The sequence below is a fragment of the Oncorhynchus masou genome, chromosome 31 (assembly GCF_036934945.1).
Source record: "Oncorhynchus masou masou isolate Uvic2021 chromosome 31, UVic_Omas_1.1, whole genome shotgun sequence".
In the NCBI taxonomy this organism is placed as follows: Eukaryota; Metazoa; Chordata; class Actinopteri; order Salmoniformes; family Salmonidae; genus Oncorhynchus; species Oncorhynchus masou.
This window is the reverse complement of record NC_088242.1, coordinates 78,305,810-78,332,227: the sequence shown is the minus strand read 5'-3', so window position 1 is coordinate 78,332,227 and position 26,418 is coordinate 78,305,810. Positions and strand designations below refer to the sequence as shown.

At 45.7% G+C, this 26,418-nt stretch overlaps 1 protein-coding gene across 2 annotated transcripts in view; it reads left to right on the top strand.

Moving 5' to 3' along the window:
* LOC135524490 (NEDD4-like E3 ubiquitin-protein ligase WWP2) overlaps positions 1–26,025 on the top strand; it is a 44,721-nt gene extending 18,696 nt beyond the window's left edge. The window contains exons 6-24 of one of the 2 annotated variants that reach the window (XM_064952064.1): positions 2,135–2,216; positions 3,343–3,488; positions 3,609–3,846; positions 4,657–4,746; positions 6,999–7,173; positions 12,430–12,487; positions 17,983–18,064; positions 18,948–19,076; positions 20,180–20,258; positions 20,408–20,479; positions 20,677–20,765; positions 23,123–23,282; positions 23,861–23,994; positions 24,157–24,297; positions 24,465–24,585; positions 24,753–24,857; positions 24,957–25,053; positions 25,140–25,212; positions 25,373–26,025. In XM_064952064.1, the coding sequence (XP_064808136.1) occupies positions 2,135–2,216; positions 3,343–3,488; positions 3,609–3,846; positions 4,657–4,746; positions 6,999–7,173; positions 12,430–12,487; positions 17,983–18,064; positions 18,948–19,076; positions 20,180–20,258; positions 20,408–20,479; positions 20,677–20,765; positions 23,123–23,282; positions 23,861–23,994; positions 24,157–24,297; positions 24,465–24,585; positions 24,753–24,857; positions 24,957–25,053; positions 25,140–25,212; positions 25,373–25,472 (2,171 nt within the window). In that variant the 3' untranslated portion in view covers positions 25,473–26,025. The remainder of the gene's footprint in view (positions 1–2,134; positions 2,217–3,342; positions 3,489–3,608; positions 3,847–4,656; positions 4,747–6,998; positions 7,174–12,429; positions 12,488–17,982; positions 18,065–18,947; positions 19,077–20,179; positions 20,259–20,407; positions 20,480–20,676; positions 20,766–23,122; positions 23,283–23,860; positions 23,995–24,156; positions 24,298–24,464; positions 24,586–24,752; positions 24,858–24,956; positions 25,054–25,139; positions 25,213–25,372) is intronic. The other variant, XM_064952065.1, reaches the window with a different exon arrangement.
* The last annotated feature ends 393 nt before the right edge of the window (positions 26,026–26,418 follow it).

Here is a 26,418-nt window from a genome sequence, read left to right as displayed (position 1 = left end):
GTCTGAGCACTAATGGAGGGATTATGCGTTCCTGGTGTAACTCGGGCAGTTGTTGTTGCCATCCTGTACCTGTCCCGCAGGTGTGAGGTTCGGATGTACCGATCCTGTGCAGGTGTTGTTACACGTGGTCTGCCACTGCGAGGACGATCAGCTGTCTGTCCTGTCTCCCTGTAGCACTGTCTTAAGCGTCTCACAGTACGGACATTGCAATGTATTGGCCACATCTGCAGTCCTCATGCCTCTTTGCAGCGTGCCTAAGGCACGTTCACGCACTTGAGCAAGGACCTCGGATCTTTCTTTGTGTTTTTCAGAGTCAGTAGAAAGGCCTCTTTAGTGTCATAAGTTTTCATAACTGACCTTAATTCAAATCAAAGGTATTTATAAAGCCCTTTTTACATCAGCTGATATATCAAAGTGCTGTACATGAACTCAGCCTGAAACACCAAACGGCAAGCAATGCAGGTGTAGAAGCACGGTGGCTTGGAAAAACTCGCTAGAAAGGCCAGAACCTAGGAAGAAACCTAGAGAGGAACCAGGCTATGAGGGGTGCCCAGACCTCTTCTGGCTGTGCCGGGTGGAGATTATAACAGAACATGGCCAAGATGTTCAAATGTTCATAGATGACCAGCAGGGTCAAATAATAATCATCACAGTGATTGTCAATGGTGCAACAGGTCAGCACCTCAGGAATAAATGTCAGTTGGCTTTTCATAGCCGATCATTCAGAGTATCTCTTTCTCTAATTGCCTACCGCCTGTTAACTGTTAGTGTCTTAACGACCGTTCCAAAGGTTCATATTCATTAATTGTTTATACAAGCATGGGAAACAGTGTTTGAACGCTTCCAATAAAGATCTGTGAAGTTCTTTGGATTTTTACGAATTGTCTTCAGGGTCCTGAATATATGTATGTATGTATGTATGTGTTTATATATATAACACACACAGTATGTTCAGAATAATTGTGAAACTGTTGTTAAACCATATGTAAATATTGCCAATAACAAAAGGCAAATAAAATCAACTTTCTTGAGGGGATGGAGTTGGTGAGGAAGCTGGCTGCTGATGTGGGATTGGCTCTTCAGTTAGATGGATTTTAGGGGAAAACATGGAATCCAATCCGCTTTGGCTCAACTCGTTGAAACATGAACTTTTGGGTGGATTTCAAGTAGCAGTGTGCCACCAGCAGATGGTTTCCCCCTTTAACCACTTTCCGACTTACTGTCCCTCCATCTCCGGAAAGTTTAGCTAAGGCAACACAAACAAACAGATCTGTCTCATGTTTCTCAGGGGGTGTATGAGGGCAACCGCTAGACTTAGCTATGTCATTGGATGATGCATTCAGGGCAGTATGAGACAGTGGTTTCTCCTCAACTAGACCATTTATATTACGTGTCCAATGGAGTCTCACAAGAGGCCCTTTCATACGGGTGAAACAGGCACACAGGCTTGTTTTTCTCAGTAACTACCTGTTTACCTGAGGCAGGATCTGAGTTATCTATTAACACATTAAAGCTGCAATATGTAACTTTTTGGCCGATCCGACCAAATTCACATAGAAATGTTAGTTATAGATCTAGAAGAAAGAATTATAGATCTGTCATTCGCATCGATAGCAAGTCTAAGAAGTGGTAGATCTGTTTTATGTGTGCGGTTTTTATGCTTCCCGTCCTTCAGTTTTTAAAAAAAAAAATGTTGTTTTTTTTGCGTCTTTCTTTTTTTGTACACCAGCTGAAAATACGATCTTTGGGGTCATGTAAAATATATTTTACAGCGTTTTAGATGGTACAGTGATTCTCTACACACTATACTTTCTTGTTTTGTCATATATACTGATTTCTTGGTGGTTAGTTACTGCAGCTCGTGGCCCACTCCTATTATGTGTCCCTGTTTTATAATGAAAGGCATGTTATTGGACTGTGGTTTCAGTCAGGGCAGGGAATGAACACACTCATTCAGTCACAGACCACATTCTATAGCAGTGAAAATTGGTCTTTTGAAATTGTAACCGTCAAGTGTTCTGTGATTTTTGTTATTCTCTATAGACATTGGATGGTATATATTATTTTCTTACTAATGGTTATAATGAAGTTTGGTGTATTGATGGTGTGTCCTTTGTCTGTCCTGTTTGTACAGAGATACTGCAGTCGGACAGATCAAACCTACGCAGGACGCAGAGTGAGGAAACCTCCAGTACAGCCTGCAGCCCCCGCGGCAGGTGAGAACGAACAAACATACAAATACTTATTTTTACTGACCTGAGCTATTTGTACTCGATTCATACCCCTATAGAATACAGGTTGTATGAACAAACTATTTCACACAAATAGATTCACTCATTTCACAGTTTGGATGTATAGAGATCTACTATACGTTTCTCTAGTCCCTTGTACACATACGTCTGAGCACACAAGGCCTCTCCAAAGTCTTACTTAAAACACAAATATACTCCTTTGAGGGAAATGGTCAATGCAGTGATCCAACACAGAGATGCCATATTCAGACCAATGATAAGTTACAGATAATGAGCATGCCAAGCGTGAGACACTGATATACTGCAACACACAGATGTATGGTATTTCCCTGAAAACATTAGAGGGCATTGCTGTGGACCTTTTTGTTTGGAACACCATTCAACGGCTCCATCCACCTGTCCCTAAAGAGAGGAGTAGAAAGGGAGGTGTAGAGAGAAGTGCGGAGTTCTATGCTAAGTTTTTTTGGTGCTTCTGTATTCTCCCATGATGAGAAGCATGTACCCCCCCCCTTTCCCAATGGGGGAAAAAGCCAAAAGGTTTATATGTTCTCCTGTCCTTTTCCAAATTACTGTTCTTCTGTCCCTCTTTTAGTATAGGTAGTTGGTTGGGGGAAAAACTCACTGTGAATAGACAACTTTTCAGAACCTTACTCAAGTTTCCATTGATAATGATCCAGCTTTGTACTCAGCATTCTGATGTCTGGGGGGTAAAAGCCAACATGTTTTTACTGTATAAAAGCACTTGTTGGAAATAACCTATATTTAGTTTTAGGAAAATATGAGTATATTTTGAGAGGGAAAATTCTCACACTGACTCTTCTTTGTTGGTGTGTATGCATGCCCTGCTGCCTGTGTGTGAGATGTGTTGAGCTGCTTTTTCAACATTTTCAAGTCAAAGTATCAAACATTTTCTTTATTCTACTCCAAAGTTTCAGCTGCAAACATATTTTATATTAACATTTACGTCAGTAGCTTAGCTTTACATCGCAAATCTACATTCTGTCCATTTTAGGAGATGAAGAGAATTTAATTTTATGTGGTGTGATTGATCCTGACCCCTTCCCTGTGTCTGTGTACGTGTTCTGGTCAGGACTCACAGACAATCTGCAGAGGATTCGCAAGGGGGTTCCCCGGGGGTCGCTCTGGCTAATGGAGAGCCAAGTGAGGAGCAGAGTCCTGGGGCTTCTGGTCGCAACCACTCAGCCAAGAACTCTCACAGCAGCCCTGGGAGTGCAGGTACTATAACCTTGGCGACATGAAACTATTTTTCTGTCACTCTCCATTCACTTGACACTAGAATTGATACATTTTTCCCAGTGTGGGTCAATCAACTCCTTTACCTGCCCTACTCCAAAGGTCAAGTTGAGCTGACTGCCAACGGGCTGGAGAATGGCCGTAGCAGCCTGACTCGTCATACACCCCCACCATCCTCCCCGCCGGCCCGGTCCCCAGCCCCCAGCAGCAGCAGCCCCTCTCCTGGGCTAGACGGCACAATCCTCCCTCCTCCGACAGAGGCACCCCCTGCTGGAGCTAACCCAGACCCCGCCAACCCAACCACTACCACAGAGCCGGTTCCAGAGTTACTACCCACTGGGTAAGAGTTTGCGTGTAGGTGCTTGAGTGTGTCTGATTGGCATTATGGTCTCCTCACATGTAACTTGACTGACCTAACATGCCTCTCTCTCTCTCTCTTTCTCTCTCTCTCTCTCTCTTTCTCTCTCTCTTTCTCTCTCTCTTTCTCTCTCTCTTTCTCTCTCTCTCTCTCTCTCTCTCTCTCTCTCTCTCTCTCTCTCTCTCTCTCTCTCTCTCTCTCTCTCTCTCTCTCTCTCTCTCTCTCTCTCTCTCTCTCTCTCTTTCTCTCTCTCTCTCTCTCTCTCTCTCTCTCTCTCTCTCTCTCTCTCTCTCTCTCTCTCTCTCTCTCTTTCTCTCTCTCTCTCTCTCTCTCTCTCTCTCTCTCTCTCTCTCTCTCTCTTTCTCTCTCTTTCTCTCTCTCTCTCGGCCTCCCTCTCTCTCTCTCTCGGCCTCCCTCTCTCTCTCTCTCGGCCTCTCTCTCTCTCTCTCTCGGCCCTCTCTCTCTCGGCCTCTCTCTCTCTCGGCCTCTCTCTCTCTCGGCCTCTCTCTCTCTCGGCCTCTCTCTCGGCCTCTCGCTCTCTCGGCCTCTCTCTCTGCCTCTCTCTCTCTCTCTGCCTCTCTCTCTCTCTCTCTGCCTCTCTCTCTCTCTCTGCCTCTCTCTCTCTCTCTCTCTGCCTCTCTCTCTCTCTCTCTCTGCCTCTCTCTCTCTCTCTGCCTCTCTCTCTCTCTCTGCCTCTCTCTCTCTCTCTGCCTCTCTCTCTCTCTGCCTCTCTCTCTCTCTGCCTCTCTCTCTCTCTGCCTCTCTCTGCCTCTCTCTCTCTCTGCCTCTCAGCTGGGAGCAACGAGTTCTGCCCCATGGCAGGGTGTACTATGTGGACCACAACACAAAGACCACCACCTGGGAAAGACCACTTCCACCTGGGTCAGTCAGCTTACACACTTTGACCTCTACTCCCCCTATTCCTCTCTTTATCTCACACTTCCTACCATCAGAGGAGGGTGCTGGGTATTTAAATTCAATTCAAGGGCTTTATTGTCATGGGAACATGTTCACATTGCCAATTTCCAGTATCTCTCTCTGTGAAGGGGAGATCGTGCCCACTCGTGAACATTCCCTGCATGTTTCTCCTTAGCTCAGACTGCTGCCTATATAAACATACAGAGCTGGAGGATCCTAGCAGGGTGGTGTTGGGGTGTGAAGTCGGCCCACAGTCAGGGAGTGGCAGACTCATTCACAGCACAGTAACATTCCTGGGGGTCTGACTCTGGACAGTCAAATGAACTGAAACTAGACTTATTTTCTCTGGCTGGAAGAAGCTGACTCCATTAAATATGATAAATTACTGAATAATTGGTTTGCGCCACTCCCCACCCCAACTTAGACTATCCTATCCATTTAGAGGAGTCCTTTTCTTACAGTAGTAGTGTGTCAGGTCTGTTAGTGTGTTTTATGTGTTTGGCCATTTGGTCTCTCATCTTTTTAACAGGCTGTGAATCACCAGCACTGATTGTTTGAGTCTCTGTTGATTTCCAGTGGTGTTTCTCACTGTGTGCTGCGGAACCCAGCTCTCTCTTGTGGCGGTACCAGAGCCTTTTATTGCCATTTTATTTCAGTGAATATTTATTGATTTTCATTTGCGCTGTGTGAGAAGCCTGTTTGAGGTAAAGCTCACTCCTGCCCCGTCTCACTTTTTCCACAGAAGGGAACGGTCTGGAGAACAAAAGTCCTTTCTTAGAAAGAGCACATGTATGCAGCGCTATTCTGGACCCATATGAGGCTCAATTAGCGTCTCGCCTCTCGGAGGCTGGGCTGGTTCTGACTACAGCTGCCGGGTTTAGTGGTTATTGCTTGGTACACGTACCTGGTCTAAGTTAGTATGGCGCTGCCACACACCCAACCTCCAACCTTAGTGCAGCTCAGATGAAAGGCGTGGTGTGGGTCTGCATTAATGGGTTTTGAGCTGAGCTCTTTTTCTAGCAGCGTAGGGGTTTAACTGCTCTCATGTTCCAGACAGTATGGGAGCCACAGTACTGCTCTGTAGGATATAGGAGCCACAGTACTGCTCTGTAGGATATAGGAGCCACAGTACTGCTCTGTAGGATATAGGAGCCACAGTACTGCTCTGTAGGATATAGGAGCCACAGTACTGTTCTGTGGGATATAAGAGCCACAGTACTGTTCTGTAGGATATAGGAGCCACAGTACTGCTCTGTAGGATATAGGAGCCACAGTACTGTTCTGTAGGATATAGGAGCCACAGTACTGTTCTGTAGGATATAGGAGCCACAGTACTGTTTTGTAGGATATCGGAGCCACAGTACTGCTCTGTAGGATATAGGAGCCACAGTACTGCTCTGTAGGATATAGGAGCCACAGTACTGCTCTGTAGGATATAGGAGCCACAGTACTGCTCTGTAGGATATAGGAGCCACAGTACTGCTCTGTAGGATATAGGAGCCACAGTACTGCTCTGTAGGATATAGGAGCCACAGTACTGTTCTGTAGGATATAGGAGCCACAGTACTGTTCTGTAGGATATAGGAGTCACAGTACTGCTCTATAGGATATAGGAGACACAGTACTGTTCTGTAGGATATAGGAGCCACAGTACTGTTCTGTAGGATATAGGAGCCACAGTACTGTTCTGTAGGATATAGGAGCCACAGTACTGTTCTGTAGGATATAGGAGCCACAGTACTGTTCTGTAGGATATAGGAGCCACAGTACTGTTCTGTAGGATATAGGAGTCACAGTACTGCTCTATAGGATATAGGAGCCACAATACTGTTATCTATGGTCTCAGGGAAACAGCAGCACAGGGAACAGGGAGGGATGTTACAGTGCGTCTCTCAAAGTTCCTTTTTGAGGAATTTCTGAGCTGTGTGTGTGTTAGCATATGGAAGTATTTGCTGTTTTGTCTTCCAAATACTGTTCTGGTTTAGTCAGAGATATGAGAACAGCAGCAGCAGCCTGCACACAAATAAAACACAATTGTACTGAACTGGGAATGTGCTTGTGTTGGTTTACATGTGTTTCTGTGGAATAATGCATATCTTAATCTGTTGTTTGCATATCCTAGCTTGTCTATGTCCATAATTATATATGTCTGTGTGTGTATGTCCGTTTGTACGTTTGACTGAGTCTCACTCCTCTCTCTCTCTGTCCCTGTACAGTTGGGAGAAGCGTGTGGACCAGCGAGGCAGGTTCTACTATGTGGACCACAACACTAGAACCACCACGTGGCAGCGGCCCACAGAAGAATCAGTCCGGAACTATGAGCAGTGGCAGTCCCAGCGCAACCAGCTCCAAGGGGCAATGCACCAGTTCAGCCAGAGGTTCCTCTACCAGGTAACTCAACATAGAACTACTGTACTGTCTGTACTACTTATTTAGCCCCTTTAGGTGTGGCCCTCTAAAAGCTTCCCCTCAGCATAGAATTCTGGGTATAACACAAAGGTACAGAGGGCATTTGTTGAGGTAAAAATAATAAAGCATTCTGAATCTGAAATGGCCGTTCCATGGTATATCAAATTACTGAAATGAGCAGAAACTCTCATTGGTTTCTATTAAAACCTCCCTGCTCCCACCCACCCAAGTCTGCTCGACAAGCTAATTCCGAACCTCTTTTCAAAATAACATCCACCTCATTGATTATGAGTAACCATGAGTCCCTGAGAACTAGCTGGCAGGTCTGCTGCTCTGTTTTGGAATGCCGCTTCGCTGTTAGCTTGCTTATTTTTAGGCCGGTCTGTGCAAAATTAGTTGGGAGGAGGAGGGTGATCAGCTGGCTGCTTGGGACTCTGACGTCACTCACCCCCCTCCATGGCCAGATAAGAGCACGTTTAGTCTATACTATACTTTTAGCTTTGCTCGTCGTTTGAGAGAGATCATTCACTTGCATTCTGTTACTTTGTATCAAATGTTACCAGGTTCGAGAATGTTGCATATATGTGCTGGTGCGTTTGTGAGCTGAGCCCATTATAATGTCATGGTCGATATAAAGTAGACTGGCCCCTGACCCTGCTCATTGTCACATGCTAAGGCAGAAATATCAAACTTGACTCCCAACATTACAGCTGTGAGAGCACACATGCTTGCTCGCTCATCGCTTACACACACACACACACACACATATGAACAACTATGTGACACAGTACACACCAAGGCATAGATTAAGTATATAACACACAGTACATAACACAAAGAGCAGTCAGAGTCATTGACTACCTACTTAAAGGCCCAAGGCATTCAAAATGCGATTTTTCCTGTTTTATATGTAATAATTGATTGTATTTATATAGTGTTTTTCTGCTAACTGAGGTATTCAAAGCACTTTACAGAGTAGGGGGGGAAACTCACCTCATCCACGGCAATCATTTTTGTGCCAGAACACTTACCAGCTATCAGGTAGAGAGTGATATATGCCCAATAGGAGTGATTAGGTGACCATGGTGGAATGGGACCAGGGTGGGCATGAAGCCATTACACCAGGGTTAACATCCCCACTCTTACAATAAGTTCATATTTCTTTTTTTAAACCCCTTTTTCTCCCCAATTTAGTGGTATCCAATTGCTTGTTACAGTCTTGTCTCATCGAAGGTCAAGAGCCATGCGTCTTCCCGAAACACAACCCGAACGATCTGCACTGCATCTTGACACAATTCCCACTTAACCTGAAAGCCAGCCGCACCATTGTGTGGGAGGAAACACCATACACCTGGCGACTGTGTCAGCGTGCACTACGCCTGGCCCGCCACAGTAATTGCTGGTGCGGGATGGGACAAGGACATCCCTGCCGGCCAAACCCTCCCCTAACCCGGACGACGCTGGGCCAATTGTGCGCCGCCCCATGGGTCTCCTGGTTGCAGCTGGCTGCGACAGCCTGGACTCAAACCCAGAATCTCTAGTGGCACGGTTAGCACTGCCTTAGACCACTGGATTGGAACCAGAATCTCTAGTGGCACAGTTAGCACTGCCTTAGACCACTGGATTGGAACCAGAATCTCTAGTGGCACAGTTAGCACTGCCTTAGACCACTGGATTGGAACCAGAATCTCTAGAGGCACAGTTAGCACTGCCTTAGACCACTGGATTGGAGCCAGAATCTCTAGTGGCACAGTTAGCACTGCCTTAGACCACTGGATTGGAACCAGAATCTCTAGTGGCACAGTTAGCACTGCCTTAAAACATTGTGCCACTCAGGAGGCCTACAATACATTCTATGGGATATTTAATTACCACATAGTCAGGAAACCCGTTTAACGTCCCATCTGAAGGTCTACACCCTATGTAGGGCATTGTCCCCTTCACTGGGGCATTGGGATCTCCTTAGACTACAGGGAAAGGTGAACTCTACTGGCCCTCCAACACTTCCAACAGAGTCTGGTCTCCCATCCAGGATGGACCCTGCTTAGCTTCTGAAGCAAGCTAGCAGTGGGATGCAGGGTGGTATGCTGCTGATATATGAAGTTTCTTTCCAAAACACTATATATCCTTTTGGAGAAATGTTGGTAAATGAACGTTTATTGTTTAAAGGACTTATGAAAGAGATGTGGTGTTTTTTCACTTTCTAATCACGGCATGGGGTTTTTCCATGTCAGACATGTATTTGTTTGAAATCTATCATTTTAGAGAGACAAATAATCATGTTGTTTTGCAAAACGCTATATATCTGGCTCACTCTCAGAGAATGAAGTAGTACTGCTAGGTGTTACACAGTCAAATGTAAAATAAATACAAATAACTAAACATTTTTATAAATAACTGTACAAATAATACATTTGTGACATCAATATTGTTATAAAAAAAATATACAGTAATATGAGATCTGTGTGTAAAACATTTACATTTGACATTTTAGACATTTAGCTGATGCTTTTATCCAGAGCGACTTACACTTTGTGCATTCATCTTAAAATAGCTAGGTGAGACACCCACGTAGCACAGTCAAATATACGGTATACAAAGATTCCATTCCAGCTAAATAATGAATATACAGTGCCTTTGGAAAGTATTCAGACCCCTTGACTTTTTTCACATTTCGTTGCGTTACAGCCTTATTCCAAAATGGATGAACTGAAACAATCAATCTATACACAATACCCCATAATGACAAAACGAAAACAGGTTTTTAGACATTTTTAGCAAATAAAATAAAAAAACAGAAATACTTAATTTACGTAAGTATTCAGACCCTTTGCTATGAGACTCGAAATTGAGCTCAGGTGCATCCTGTTTCCATCTTGCATCCTGTTTCCAAAAAATGGTGGATGGATTATCATGGCAAAGGAGAAATGCTCCCTAACAGGGATGTAAACAAATTTGTGCTCACTATTTAAGAGAAATGTCACTTTTTGTGGAACATTTCTGGGATCTTTTATTTCAGGTCATGAAACATGGGACCAACACTTTACATGTTTTGTTTATTTTTCTGTTCAGTATAGTTAATATACCAATAAGAAAGAGAGTTCCAAACCTCTCTGCCAATAACAGCTAATGTTCAGTTTTCCCCTCCCCACTCAGAACACTCACAGACAGTCCTAGAAAAAATTTAGCCTGAGAAATTGCCCATTGCTAAGAAGCTATTTTGGTTTCCTTTTGACCATTTGAATTGAAAGCTATCACGTTTAAGGTACTTAATTGTTATTATTACCCAGACATTAATTGATATTGAGATTAACACGGCTGCATTGGACCTTCTATACACCTTTCTAAGATACCACATTATTATACAACCTGGTTTAAGCTAGTTTGAGTATTTTAGTCACTGTTGAGCATTTTATCAGGGGTCCTACTTCCACCACTACCATTGTTTTGCCCCTTTGGGTGAACTTCTTTTAAGACTTTTTTTCCAGCGCTAACATTAGAGGAACTAAATTAAATTAGTGTGCAATGTAGGTCTATGTGACTTTTCCCACTCATAGTGCCGGTCATTCATATGGTTCTGGCAAGATTGTCAGTGTTTAGAGACTAACTGGCCTTTTTGTTGTAATTCTCAGCATCCTGAAGCGAGATAGGAGTCTGTTGCAATTTAAATACTTTTATCAAGAATAATATCTCAACTCACATCACCCACTTACCACTCAATCACCATATATAGTATCTCAGTACGTCTTTCTCCTTACTATCGCGCTTTTTACCACCCCCTCTGCTGCTTTTAATTTTTCACTCTTGTTTTCCCTGTCTTTTCCTCCTTCTTTCTCTCTCTAGCTCTCTTTCACATCCTCTGGTGAGGAACTGAATGGTCAGGGCATAGCAGATGATGTCATGTCTTTATTTCCTTCTTTTTTTAACCTTTTTTAGTCACAGAAACACAGAAGGGTGGGTCTCATACATGGATTGGCTGTAGATCGAGTGACACACACACATTCCCCTTTAACCCCACATGCATCGTCCTCCTCTTTTCACTCTTTACTATCTTATTCCTTCCGTTCTTCTCAAAGTTTCCATGATGAATTCTCATAAAGGGGCACCGTATGATTATTCTGGGGAAATGCTGAGTGAAGTTGTGTGGCGTTACCTTCAGTGACACATGGACTGCTTGGAGGGCAGTTTTGCAGACCTGAGGTGAGGAGAATGAATGCATAAATTAGATTTTCATCCAAAGGTACAGCTTTCATACTCAGTCATGGAATCAACAGTCTGTGCACTAACTCCTCACAAACATCTTTCCACTCAGTGGCAAATGCACACACACACACACACACACACACACACACACACACACACACACACACACACACACACACACACACACACACACACACACACACACACACACACACACAGAATCAAATGCAATCTCTTACACATTCAATCAGTATTTGTTATATACACATTTTCCGTACAGTGACACACACTCTCTCTTTCTCTCTGTATGCACAGGCTGAGTAAACCACACTGGTTCCAGTGCAGGGTGAATAAAGGTGCTTTTGTCAGAAGGGGTGGGCAGTCTGGAACAAGGATGAATGTTCCCTCAGTTCGCTCAGACATCACGCCTCCCTGCTTACTTTCACAGCATATCTAGAAGAGGAGGACCTCTGCAGATTGGTGTGGTAGGGGGAGGGGGGGGGGTAGAGAGGGGTGCTGGAGGTTAGAAGCCGGGGTGGGTCTTAAGGCCAGCCAGTGAGCTCATTGGAACAGTTTGTTTTTTCTCTCCTCCTGAGCGTGTAGTTTTTGGAAGGCATACGAGCTGCGTCTGAGCCTCTCTGTCAGTCTCCTGTTCCAGCTGCATGGGAGAGGTCACCTCAGCCTTCTGGGGTACGCCTTAGCACCCCTCAAAAAAGACTGGACTTCCCTGTGACACCCCGCTCTCCACTCTGTTCGCTCCTGCTCCTCTAGACTAGAGGTGTTAAACACTTGAGGTTTCTGTGGCGTTTTGAGGCATTTGCTGCATTTATTATTTTTTTTCCTGTATGTTTGGTTTTCTGAGTTTATTTTCTACCTCACACCAGTGTGAGAACTTGGTTGAGAGCTTTGTGTACGGACAGAAGAATTTCACACAGAGCCGCTGCAGTGAAGAGCGTGAGAGAAGAAGACTGAAAGGTGGAAGAAGGAGAGGAAAGATTCCTAACTGGAAACGTATTCTCTCTCTTTATCCATCAGTCGTCTGGTGCTCCTGCTGTGGAAAATGACCCTCTCGGTGCGCTCCCTTCAGGATGGGGTAAGTACACCTTCATCTACACCTCTCACCATACTCATACTAGGTCCTGTAGTCAGCGGCCCTCGGTAAGGCTGTGACGACACCAGTATCGCAACGTTTTTTCCATGGCAAAAATTTCAACACCAAGTAGACCAAACTCTTTGGTAAAACCTGCTGTAAAATATAGTGTGCTATAGCTTGGGAAATCAATAAATGTTACTCTGGATGAGAACATAATGTTTGTTTCCAACATCAGGGCTGTTTTCCTAAAGAAGTGAAATCCGCTTCGCGTTTTATTTCCTCACCACAATACTAACGAGTATCTCAATACTGGTATCGTCCCGGCTCTAGCCGTCAGTGTTCCCAGGACCTGAAACCAGTGAGATGAGTGAGGGGAAATACTACTGCGTCCAGTGATGCAGGGGAGGCATTGGCTACATCGCGACACCTGCACTACTTGTTATGAGAGTGGGTTCTGATGTCTTGAATGCCTTTCAAGGGCACAGGACTTTGTTTTTGTGTTGAAGTGGGAGAGTTGGTTTGTTTGTCATTCTCACACACACACACACGCACACACACACAGACAGACACACAGACCTACAGATACACGCCGCTGTAGGCCCAGCTGTAATGTTCACTATCTTGTATACACTGTGATATACAGCCTTGTCCTTCATCATAGAAGCTCATGCTGAAGATCCCTTTATTCTTCCATTCAGCATAACTCTCCATACAGTTAGTTATTGGTCAACACCATATGATTTGATTGAAATGTGGGAGATTTCAGTTTTTCCCCTGCTATTATTGATTAGTTGTTGTATCAAGTGTAATCTCAAGGAATTGGTTGTAATATGCTCTACTTATATATTCCTATAGCTCTCTACTCTCATACATTCCAATATATTCCCACGCAAAAATTATACAATGTATACACAAAACACTCAAAAGTAATGGTCATTGGCATTTTTCTCTCCGTCTCCCATTTTAACATACTTATCACTTACATACACACTCACTCTTATTTTCTAACCATGATTAGTTTTCAACATGTTGCGGCATCGCAGGCAAAAGCCTCAATTATACCTTGGACTTACATTTTTATGGATTTCCTGTAATGTATTTCTGTATGTCATCTGAGGGGCGTAGAAGAGGGGGTCGATTGAAAGAAACTCTTAACAGGAGAAAGGAAAAGGAGAGAATGACTTGACGGAGCGCGGGAACAGTAAAATAAAGGAGGAGATGAATTCAGGAGGGAGGTGAAGGAGAGGGGGAAATGAACAGGCTAGTAAGAGTTGCAACATGAGGGCTACTGTTCCTGCGCACTCCACACACGTCTGCTAATGAGATCAAGATGTCAGAGAGTGGGATTGGAGAGAGGGTAGTGGGAGTGGAGCGAGGCGAGGCGAGCGGGGCTGGAGAGCGAGGGGAGTGAAGTGAGAGAGCGAGGGGAGTGAAGAGAGAGAGCGAGGGGAGTGAAGAGAGAGAGCGAGGGGAGTGAAGAGAGAGAGCGAGGGGAGTGAAGAGAGAGAGCGAGGGGAGTGAAGAGAGAGAGCGAGGGGAGTGAAGAGAGAGAGCGAGGGGAGTGAAGAGAGAGAGCGAGGGGAGTGAAGAGAGAGAGCGAGGGAGTGAAGAGAGAGAGCGAGGGGAGTGAAGAGAGAGAGCGAGGGGAGTGGAGCGAGGGGAGTGGAGCGAGGGGAGTGGAGCGGAGAGAGGGGAGCGGAGCGGAGAGAGGGGAGCGGAGCGGAGAGAGGGGAGCGAGGGGAGGGGAGCGGAGAGAGGGGAGCGAGGGGAGGGGAGCGGAGAGAGGGGAGCGTGGGGAGGGGAGCGGAGAGAGGGGAGCGGAGAGAGAGCGCGAGAGGGGAGCGAAGAGAGAGAGGGAGGGGGGAGCGAAGCGAGAGAGATGGGGGAGCGAAGCGAGAGAGATGGGGGAGCGAAGCGAGAGATGGGGGAGCGAAGCGCGAGAGATGGGGGAGCGAAGCGCGAGAGATGGGAGTGAAGAGAGAGGGGGAGTGAAGAGAGAGGGGGGGGAGTGAAGAGAGAGGGGGGGGAGTGAGAGAGAGGGGGAGAGGAGTGAAGAGAGAGGGGGAGAGGAGTGAAGATAGAGGGAGGGGAGTGAAGAGAGAGAGGGGAGGGGAGTGAAGAGAGAGAGGGGGGGAGTGAAGAGAGAGAGGGGGAGTGAAGAGAGAGGGGGGAGTGAGAGAGAGGGGGAGTGAAGAGAGAGGGGGAGTGAAGAGAGAGGGGGAGTGAAGAGAGAGGGGGAGTGAAGAGAGAGGGGGGAGTGAAGAGAGGGGAGGGGAGTGAAGAGAGAGGGGGAGGGGAGTGAGAGAGAGGGGGAGGGGAGTGAAGAGAGAGGGGGAGGGGAGTGAAGAGAGAGGGGAGGGGAGTGAAGAGAGAGGGGGAGGGGAGTGAAGAGAGAGGGGGAGGGGAGTGAAGAGAGAGGGGGAGGGGAGTGAAGAGAGAGGGGGAGGGGAGTGAGAGAGAGAGGGGGAGGGGAGTGAAGAGAGAGAGGGGGAGTGAAGAGAGAGGGAGAGGGGGAGTGAAGAGAGAGGGAGAGGGGGAGTGAAGAGAGAGGGAGAGGGGAGGAAGAGAGGGGGAGTGAAGAGAGAGGGAGAGGGGGAGTGAAGAGAGAGAGGGAGAGGGGGAGTGAAGAGAGAGAGAGAGGGGAGTGAAGAGAGAGAGAGAGAGGGGGAGTGAAGAGAGAGGAGGGGAGGGGAGTGACGAGAGAGAGGAGAGGGGAGTGAAGAGAGAGAGAGGGGTGAGAGAGAGAGAGGGGAGTGAAGAGAGAGAGAGAGGGGAGTGAAGAGAGAGAGAGGGGAGTGAAGAGAGAGAGAGAGAGGGGAGTGAAGAGAGAGAGAGAGAGAGGGGAGTGAAGAGAGAGAGGGGAGTGAAGCGAGAGAGAGAGAGAGAGAGAGGGGGGAGTGAAGAGAGAGAGAGAGAGAGAGGGGGAGAGAGAGAGGGAGAGAGAGAGAGAGGGGAGTGAAGAGAGAGAGAGGGGAGTGAAAGAGAGAGAGAGAGGGAGTGAAGAGAGAGAGGAGGGAGAGAGAGAGAGAGAGGGGAGTGAAGAGAGAGAGAGGGAGGGGAGTGAAGAGAGAGAGAGAGGGGAGTGAAGAGAGAGAGAGAGGGGAGTGAAGAGAGAGAGAGAGGGGAGTGAAGAGAGAGGGAGTGAAGAGAGGAGTGAAGAGAGAGGGAGGAAGAGAGAGAGTGAAGAGAGAGGGGAGTGAAGAGAGAGGGAGTGAAGAGAGAGGGGAGTGAAGAGAGAGGGGGAGAGAGAGAGAGAGGGGGAAGAGAGAGAGAGGGGAGTGAAGAGAGAGAGGGGGAGTGAGAGAGAGAGGGGGAGAAGAGAGAGAGAGGGGGAGTGAAGAGAGGAGAGAGTGAGAGAGAGGGGAGTGAAGAGAGAGAGGGGAGTGAAGAGAGAGAGGGGGAGTGAAGAGAGAGAGAGAGGGGAGTGAAGAGAGAGAGGGGAGTGAAGCGAGAGAGAGAGGAGTGAGAGAGAGAGAGAGAGAGAGAGAGAGAGGGGAGAAGAGAGAGAGAGAGGGGGAGTGAAGAGAGAGAGGGGGGAGTGAAGAGAGAGAGAGAGAGAGAGAGAGAGAGGGGAGTGAAGAGAGAGAGAGAGGGGAGTGAAGAGAGAGAGAGAGGGGAGTGAAGAGAGAGAGAGGGAGGGGAGTGAAGAGAGAGAGAGGGAGGGGAGTGAAGAGAGAGAGAGAGAGAGAGAGGGGAGTGAAGAGAGAGAGAGGGAGGGGAGTGAAGAGAGAGAGGGAGAGAGGGGAGTGAAGAGAGAGAGGGAGAGAGGGGAGTGAAGAGAGAGAGGGAGAGAGGGGAGTGAAGAGAGAGGGGAGTGAAGAGAGAGGGGAGTGAAGAGAGAGGGGAGTGAAGAGAGAGGGGAGTGAAGAGAGAGGGGAGTGGAGGGAGAGAGGGGGAGTGAAGAGAGAGAGGGAGAGAGGGGAGTGAAGAGAGAGAGAGGGAGTGAAGAGAGAGAGGGGGGAGTGAAGAGAGAGAGAGAGGGGGAGTGAAGAGAGAGAGAGAGGGGGAGTGAAGAGAGAGAGGGGGAGTGAAGAGAGAGAGAGAGGGGGAGTGAAGAGAGAGAGGGGGAGTGAAGAGAGAGAGGGGGGAGTGTAGAGAGAGAGGGGGAGTGAAGAGAGAGAGAGAGAGGGGGAGAAGAGAGAGAGAGGGGGAGAAGAGAGGGAGGGGAGGGGAGTGAAGAGAGAGAGGGAGGGGAGTGAAGAGAGAGAGAGGGAGGGGAGTGAAGAGAGAGAGAGGGAGGGGGAGTGAAAGAGAGAGAGGGGAGGGGGAGTGAAGAGAGAGAGAGAGAGGGGGAGTGAAGAGAGAGAGAGAGGGGGAGTGAAGAGAGAGAGAGAGGGGGAGTGAAAGAGAGAGGGGGGAGTGAGGAGAGGGGAGTGAAGAGAGAGAGAGAGGGGAGTGAAGAGAGAGAGAGAGAGGGGAGTGAAGAGAGAGAGAGAGAGGGGAGTGAAGAGAGAGAGAGAGAGGGGAGTGAAGAGAGAGAGAGAGAGGGGAGTGAAGAGAGAGAGAGAGAGGGGAGTGAAGAGAGAGAGAGCGAGGGGAGTGGAGAGAGAGAGAGCGAGGGGAGTGGAGAGAGAGAGAGAGGGGAGTGAAGAGAGAGAGAGAGAGGGGAGTGAAGAGAGAGAGAGAGAGGGGAGTGAAGAGAGAGGGGAGGGGAGTGAAGAGAAAGAGAGAGGGGAGTGAAGAGAGAGAGAGAGGGGAGTGAAGAGAGAGAGAGAGAGGGGAGTGAAGAGGGAGGGAGGGAGCACCAACTATGGTCAGGAAACTAAAGCAACACGGAGATGTACAAACTTTAACATATTATCTCACACTCTACACACGTTCTTGGTTGAGGAAGTTGACATGGTTACCATGTTATTATCTTCCATGTTGTCATTGAAAGAGGCGAGTGGGGGTGGAGAGATATATATATATATCTACTAGTCTAGCTCCTCGACTGCTCGAAATATAAATTAATCAGCAAATTGTTACTCTCCTCTCCTGTTTTGTCCTATACTTTTTATTTCATTTATTTTTATTTTCAATCCCAGTCCCCGTAGGAGGCCTTTTGCTTTTTGGTAGGCAGTCAATGTAAATAAGAATTTGTTCTTAACTGACTTGCCTAGTGAAATATTTTTTTAAATAAAATAATACTTCTACTTTCCCTCACAGTTTCGCTCTTGCCCTTTACACCTCTGCAACATTCTCTCTGAGCCCCATGGCCCGTCTGTCTCCAACACTGTCTCCACCAGAGCCAAGTCAGAAAGGCTGAGGTGGATTGTAGAAAGGTATTTTGGAACAAGCTTGAGAGAAATGCCACTCAGATTCACCAGTTTGCAAACAGCTTTGCGAAATTCAGCCACCCATTTTTTTCTCTTTCCTCCTCTTCTCTCTGATTCTCACTCACTATTCACACGTCCCAAGTCCCCACACAGTACAGCCTCTCTGTCAGGTAACAAAAGAATACACTGATGATCCATCCTGTTTTTAACTGTAGCCACTTCTCTTGGTCCCTGTAGAGAAACGGCAGGACAATGGGAGGGTGTATTTTGTCAACCACAACACACGGACCACACAGTGGGAGGACCCAAGAACCCAAGGGTAAGCCAATCTGTCTGCTCCACTGTGAAAGTGTGAGGGATCATGCTTGAGTGTGTGTTTGTTCTGTATCATCGTATGTGTGCGTGTTCATGTTTGTACACACAGGTGTCTCAGAGAAATGTCACCATACATTGCGACCATATTTTCACTGATATTACATGAACTAGTGTAAGATAGGGACTGCTAGCTCGAGGGCCCAACACTATGCAGCACAACCATGTTATCATAATCATAGACGTAATTTACAGATCCTTCATATTTTGCAATAATTGGTGAATAGGACAGTGTCCTGTATCAACCCCATAGTAGGCCATGTCACCTCACTAGGGCTGCCCTCTAAGCTGTGTGGGAGGGGTTTAGATTAGTATTGTAAGCTAATTGGTCAAAGAGAGGCCTCGGGCATCTCTAACCCTGAACTAGTGTGGATGGCATTGCTGTCCCCTCACATCAAATTGAACAACAAAACTACAGTAATGGTGGATGGTTGCTTTATCTTAATTGTATTAGGGATTTTTTAGATAATTTTACAATGTCATAACATTTTATTAATTCATCATTTAGTTAATTCACTCCCTCATTCATCCCCCCAGTGAACTTGAGTTATATTTTCCCTCATATTTATATTTTCATGTTGTATAACATCCGTGTGGTCTTATTATCATCACCACTGAGCTCTGAGGTTCTGAGTCGTGGGCAGGGAGAGCTTCTAGTGGGACGGGGAAAGGGCCGGGGCCAGAGCCCGGGGCCAGAGCCCGGGGCCAGAGCCCGGGGCCAGAGCCCGGGGCCAGAGCCCGGGGCCAGAGCCGGGGCCGGGGGGGACAGGTGTGCCTAGTTTGGGGAGCCTCCCGTTTAGGCTCTGCTCACTGCCCTCTCCCTCTTACAGGATGATCCAGGAACCCCCCCTGCCCCCTGGCTGGGAAATGAAGTACACCGCTGAGGGAGTCCGATATTTTGTGGATCACAACTCTCGCACCACCAGCTTTAAAGACCCTCGTCCCGGGTTTGAGTCAGGGTAAATATTAATCTGCAGATAAGGGCAGTTACATTTCCTTATAAAAGCTACTGACAAAAGCACTGTACGACTCCTTTCTGTCAGGGATGATGTATGTAGGGTTCTCTTAGCCTGCTTTTGTCATCTTTTTTTGGATTCTTTGAACCTAAGCGAATTCAAGTTGACTATCTTTAGGGCATAGATAGCTAGCCTAGATACAAGAAAGAGGATTTTATATTATATATATATATATATATATATATATATATATATATATATATATATATATATATATATACGTACACACATATGCAAGCAAGCACACACTAATATAAACACATGTGTTTTGCCTTGATGCATGGCCCTAATTTTGACATCTTCCAAAAAAGACAGTCGGGAAAATTAACAGATGTGGGCCAACAAATCAAATCCAACGCAGACTGCTCTGCTATCTGACTCTGTCTGTGTGTACGTATGGATGTGTGTGATTGAGAGAGAGCAAGTGTTCATGCTGATATTGAAACATATGAAGGTCTTGGTGTTATATTTTTAGATGAGAGGCCATAGAGGGTTCTTAAACTGTCTCAAAAGTTTTACATTTGATACTGCTGCAGTCCATATCTGTAGCCAAAGGGTTGCCTCTGTGGTCTGAAACTTCCTAACCAAAACCAAGTTGGGCCTGGCAGCGTTCAACAAAGCGAATCAGCGAGTATTAGAGGCCTCTTTTGTTCAACCTCCGTATTTCCCCTTCCTTGCTCGGTCTCTCGCCCTCAGTTTTTGCTCTGCTGACGAGGCACTTATCCAGAATGTCTGTAGTGAAGTGGTGTAGCTTGTACTAACACAGCTGCACACCAAGGCATACCTCCATCTCTGGGTTTAACCCAGCTCCTGCTGCACATCAGATCTGACCACCTCCTTAGAATACTGCCCAAAGTCCTCACTGTGCAGCTCCACAGCTGGGCCTATTTTCCTGTCTCTAAAGCATTTGTGCACAGGACAGCCATGACAGGCCTGTCTTTGCCCAGTACAGCTCCAATATCCCTCCCCTGACATGCACAAATTTGAAGTCTGGCTTTATTTCTTGCTGGTACAGCAAAAAAGACTCTCCATTTGTTTCTCTGTAGGTCGAGAAGTGGTAGTTCTCCCGGGGCCTATGATCGCAGCTTCAGGTGGAAGTACCACCAGTTCCGCTTCCTGTGCCATGTAAGTGCTGATTGTCGTTTCTCAGACCTCTGTTATGAGAACAGGGTCTTATCTCGAGCCAAGTTATTTTCTACTGTGCCGACTCGATCTCTTTGCCTAATGTCTAGCATTGAGGAAATAGATTTTTACACTTCTCTCTGCCTCTCCAGTCCAATGCCTTACCCAGCCATGTGAAAATCTCAGTGTCCAGACAGACTCTATTTGAGGACTCATTTCAGCAGGTAAGGATGACGTGGAGTCGGTTTCCCTGCTGAGGAATTTCTATTTTAAATGTTATGTAATTAAACATGCATGAGGGTTGCTGTTGTTTATCTATTCATTTTTACCACTATTTGTATTTTAACAACTAATACAGGATCGTAGGGTGTCAGTTTCTTTGTTGTGATGTATGTGCTTGTGTTTTGTCCTCTTTCCTCAGATCATGAATGTGAAACCATATGACTTGCGTAGAAGACTCTACATCATCATGAGGGGAGAGGAAGGTCTTGATTATGGAGGCATTGCTAGGTAAGATGGCCGTCTACTGCCTGCATGCCTGGCCTTCTGCCTCTTACAACAGTTGTCTTTCTTTCTCTTACCTCAGCTATAAGTATTCTTTGTCTACCCTGTGTTCCTCACTTAATTATTCATCATCCATCATTTATCAACTCCCTGTCTCTTGCACTGTCATCTGTTGTCTGTATGTGTTTTGGTGTTTGTGGACTTGTGACAGTGTTTCCACCACTGGTTGGTGTCAGCGGTGGGATCCCGGGCTTTGTTCCTCCTGCTCCTCCTCCTGCTCCTCCTCCTGCTCCTCCACGTGGTCTGTGTTTGCGTGTGTCTCTGTCTCCGGTGTCGCGCCAGTGGTTTTACCCTATGGTAGGTTACGTCATGCTGTTCTACCACAGGGTAGAACCACGGACGGGATGTTTGGATGTGTCTGCACAGCCCCGGTACGACCCCCGGGACTGGCTGGCCGGCCGTGGGGGCAAAGGTCAGGGGCTTGGTGGTGGCCGGGGCTTCATTCTCTACATGCATTCATATTCTACATTATACTGCTTGTCTTCGTGGTGCTTTATGGTGTTGTGTGTGTTAGTATGTATATTTGTATGTCCATGTGCTGACTGTGTAAAGGTAAAGATTTTGAATAATCTTTCAGTCATGTCTCTGTGTTGGTTGCAGGGTTGTAATTATCCAGTAATAGCTGGCTTTTGGCCGATAAAAATCTATAAATATTGAAAATCCAATCAATAAAATTGGCACCGGCCAATTGTCTGGGAGAAGATGAAAAAATCCCATTGAGGAAAAATGTTTTTTAGCCTATTTATTGATGGAAATACATTTGACTGGTCATGCTTATCAGTCCATAGGTTAATTTGCGATTTTCTTGGAATGCCATTGCCTCGTGTACAGTGTATACGTTATATATCACACGCGTACAGCATACTGAGCCTTTGAGCTGAAACTCTGTCAGGCAGTTGGAGAGCTGCTGCTGTAGTATCTCAAACGGCAACGGAAGGCAGGCTTCATCACCACTTTGCAATGAGTTGGAGGCAGTATGCATTTTGAAAACATTTACTTCATTGTTTTAAACGTGAACGTTTTAATACATATGAGTCTTACCTTGCTTCAAATGAGCCTATTAGATATCTCTTTCAGCATTTCTAATGGATGTTTTGGTGTTTTCCTGCTAATTGTATTATGGAAGGAACATTCACGGGTAGCCTACTGCCTTGTGTGCATTACTGTGCTTATAATGTGAAGAAATAATGGTTTATCAACATTTTAAGCTAAATGTTCTGATCTGTTGCATCACTCATTGCTTTAAAAAATATATATTATGTAGCCTAGGCCAACTGGTTGAATGAATTTGGGTTCTATCGTTCCCACAACTGTCCCAGAGTCTGTTTGAAATAGGTTATTTCTCGCTTGACAAGCTGACCAATAGAATAGGTCAACTTTTGTACTATGGAGGATAGTAGATTGACATAGGCTAGTGATTTTGCTGTTTGTTACTCATCTTGTTGGCTGAGGAAAAGTACATGTGGACAGTTATTCTAACATCTTCAAATTGCACATCAGAATTCGGTAAGAAGGACTGCACATCTTTCCATCCTTGACTTGCATGTTCTGTTATTATGAATTACCATAATCAAAATGTGATTTCTGTCATTCTGAGCACCATGGGTGGACGACCTAATCATATTACACACCCAATGCATATGGGTCCGGTAAATGTTGCCGGTCAAATGTCCAGAAACCCTGGTTGGTTTTGGACCATTCCTCATTATGGCAGTTTCTCTTTCATATTTTGCAGATAGAAACGGGAAATTTGGAAGCCATTTTGGAATTTGGTTATAGAGGTGACATTTTAAAATGTTAGCATAAATTACAGCACTTACTATGGTGATAAATGGAAAGGTCATTACCAGAATAAAACCGATATTCCAAATATCTGATCATTTTTTTAAATTACATATTTTTGTTGAAACTGCCATACAGCTAATGTCCTCCATGTTATAATTATGATATACATATTGAATTATTTGTGAATTTGACATTGTGCTTTTATTCATTAGTTTATTAGTTTCTTTTGAGTTACATTTGTTTATTAATGAGCAAGTGTATGCAGAAACTGGACCCAATTCTGATTATTTAGAAATTATAGCCACTGTAATGCTTTTTTGTGCTGTCAGAATGTCTCATATTGTTGTTGTCAAATGTGTGATTTTGTAATGTATGAGATGTTTTTAATGCTGTACTACTCTGTAGACAATACAAAAAAGCAGTGTCAAAAGTGACAATCTGTACCCCTCACACATAGGTAGATTTCCTGTCCCTCTGATAGATATAGATGTGTACTGCCCTGTCTCTCCTCCATACAGAGAGTGGTTCTTCCTGCTGTCCCATGAGGTGCTGAACCCCATGTACTGTCTGTTTGAGTATGCTGGGAAGAACAACTACTGCCTGCAGATCAACCCCGCCTCCTCCATCAACCCTGACCACCTCACATACTTCCGTTTCATAGGGCGATTCATCGCCATGGTGAGTGATGCTTAATTGGCAAATTTGGTGCAGATTTGCAACAACAAAAGTAAACTACAGCAATAGTTATGGTTAGAATTTAACATATGATGAGGATGTGTTGCACAGAAGGATTTTTAGGAACAGGAGAGGAGAGCACAGTGTATGACGGTCTGTGTATGTGTTCCTTAATCTCTAAGTCGTTTTAAAGCCGTGTTCCTAAACCAAGTATAGAACCCTCCCCACCCCCACCGCCCATCTTTCCAAACCCAACTCTCTCTGTGACAATATCCAGAAAAGACAGGCCCCTAAACCAACAGCCCCCCCCATGACCTCACTGCCGGACACAGACCACACCTCTTATCCACCGTTTCACTACTAACTGAATCAATCTTCTCCACACACAGACAGACTTGTATGTGTTTTCTGTGTGTGCGTTCTGTTAGTATTGAAACGGTGCGTGTGTGTGTGATCACTTTACTGTGGTTAGGCTAAATGTGTCTTCATCTATGTGTATCAGCACAGGAGAGAGATGAAGCTTATGACATGTTTTGGTGTAGTACTTATCACATCCACTCTCTCCTCCCCTCTCCCTCTAGGCCCTGTACCATGGCAAGTTCATCGATACTGGCTTCACTCTGCCGTTCTACAAGCGTATGCTCAACAAGAAACCCACTCTGAAAGACTTGGAGTCTATTGACCCTGAGTTTTACAACTCCATCATGTGGGTGAAGTAAGTACTCCGCCCCTTCATTATGTCTGTTTGAATGTGTGCGCCCTTGTGGCAAATTGTGTGAATCTGAAAAGTATGTGAAGAGTGTGATGGAAGCATTTGACATAATTGTGCAGCTTAAAGCTTCAATAAGTTTACGATGCATCTGTGATCTGTCTACAGAGATAACAGTTTGGAGGAGGGTGGGGTGGAGCTGTACTTTGCTCAGGATATGGAGATTCTGGGGAAGGTGTCCACCCACCAGCTGAAGGATGACGGAGAGGACGAGCTGGTCACCACGGAGAACAAGGAGGAGTACATCAGGTCAGCCATCTCCATCACTACTTTGTCCCTCTTGTCTGTCTCTGTCAGTCACTGTGCTATCCGTCACTGGTGTGCCACAGACTAGCATTCATCTTGTTTCATCTTGATACTTACGTCCTTCCTTGTTGCCTATAAAATGCTATTTTCTCATCCCTGTCTCTCTACAGTCTGCTGACAGACTGGCGGTTCACACGCGGGGTGGAGGAGCAGACCAAAGCCTTCTTGGATGGCTTCAATGAAGTCGTGCCTCTTGAGTGGCTTCGCTACTTCGACGAGAAAGAGCTGGAGGTACGTAATGAGGCTGGAAGAAAATGCAGGAAGTGTGCTCGGTTAGATAGGCGGAGTTATAGGTTATGGAGATTTCACAATGACTTAAGTTGGTAGAGGGGACTATTTGTTGCAGATTCTCTTTCTGTGACTGTGGGTTAATGGTATGTTCTCATTCCTCCCTCCAGCTGATGCTATGTGGGATGCAGGAGATAGACCTCAGCGACTGGCAGAAGAACACCATCTATCGGCACTACACCAAGAACAGCAAGCAGATACATTGGTTCTGGCAGGTACAGTACATTGGCCTCCCTTTACTGCTGTGTGTGATTGTCTGTCTCACTATGTGTACATATTGCCCATGTCATGACTCTTACCTGTGTATTATGTAGGTGGTAAAGGAGATGGACAATGAGAAGCGGATCCGACTGCTCCAGTTTGTCACAGGAACATGCCGTCTGCCAGTCGGAGGCTTTGCTGAACTCATAGGTGCAGTTCAGCCTCCATTCAGTAACCACCCTTTTCACTGTCAAATGTCTTTTGCCTAAGAATCTAACAGTCTCTTTTTCCCTTAGGGAGTAATGGCCCACAAAAATTCTGTATAGACAAGGTGGGGAAGGAGACTTGGCTTCCAAGAAGCCACACCTGGTGAGACATGTTTTCCTGAATTCCTTTGCCATAGTTGATTTATTGTATGTTATCGGTCCTATGATAACATCAATTCGTTTTGTGTCTATGTGTGTACCCCTACTGAACACAAACTGATCCCTCACTCTATATTTTCTCTCCATCTCAATCACTCACACAGCTTCAATCGCCTAGACTTGCCACCCTACAAGAGTCTGGAGCAACTGCGAGAGAAACTTCTGTTTGCCATCGAGGAGACCGAAGGATTCGGGCAGGAATAAGGGAAAAATAATCACATAATGAGTGAGGGAAGAGTCAGTCATTCAAGTAGTTTTTTGTTGTTAATCACAGGAATATGAACTCTCTGATCATCTAGCCCCACTTCCAGGACTGTGGGAGCCCACCTGTACCTATCCTCACACTAGGTTGTGGGTACAAGGGATCCAGGATCAGAGTAGGGAACAGGTGTGTGAGCTGAGGGATGGTCCAGAAAGATTAGTGTTATGATATGACCCTAAACCCTCTGTCCTGCCTGAAGACGCCAGCCACGAGATCTAGTGCACACCAGAAGCATAAAACAGGATAATGTCTTCAAATAATTGTATCAACTGCAAATCGCAACAACAGCACAGCTACAGCCAGTATATCATATCTATCTAAGAGAAATTAACATTTAAAATTGAGAGCGTGTGTGTTTGAATGGGAGAGAGATAGTGGTTATAATTAGTGACTTCTGTTAAGAGGAAAGATTGGTGAGATGTGATTTTCTTTTCTGTTCATTGTGAAATTCATTGTTACCTGTACATAGCTAAAATAAATGACTCAAATCTTGAAGTGGGTTGATTGTGATAGTACAAGGAATCAATTTTCTTAATGCCTTGGTTAGAAATGTTGAATCTGGTTTTGGTTAGAATGTCATATTGCTAGAACACTGATTTGGTTATTATCCAGCCAGCCATATTAGTCTGCTAACAGTATTTCTGTGAAACACTGTCGATGACCTCCCATTTCAAACATAAACTTCGACTGCAGATACTGACAGGAGACAATGACAATGTAAGCAATGCTAATACACAGTTACACATTTTGGGCACATCAAGCATTTCATGATAAAATAAGACGTGCTGCTGAAATATGTCGACATTCAATTTTGATACTAATATTTACATTGATTATTGCATCTCAAAATGCACAGTAGTGCAACAATGGTGAAACATCAATGCAGGT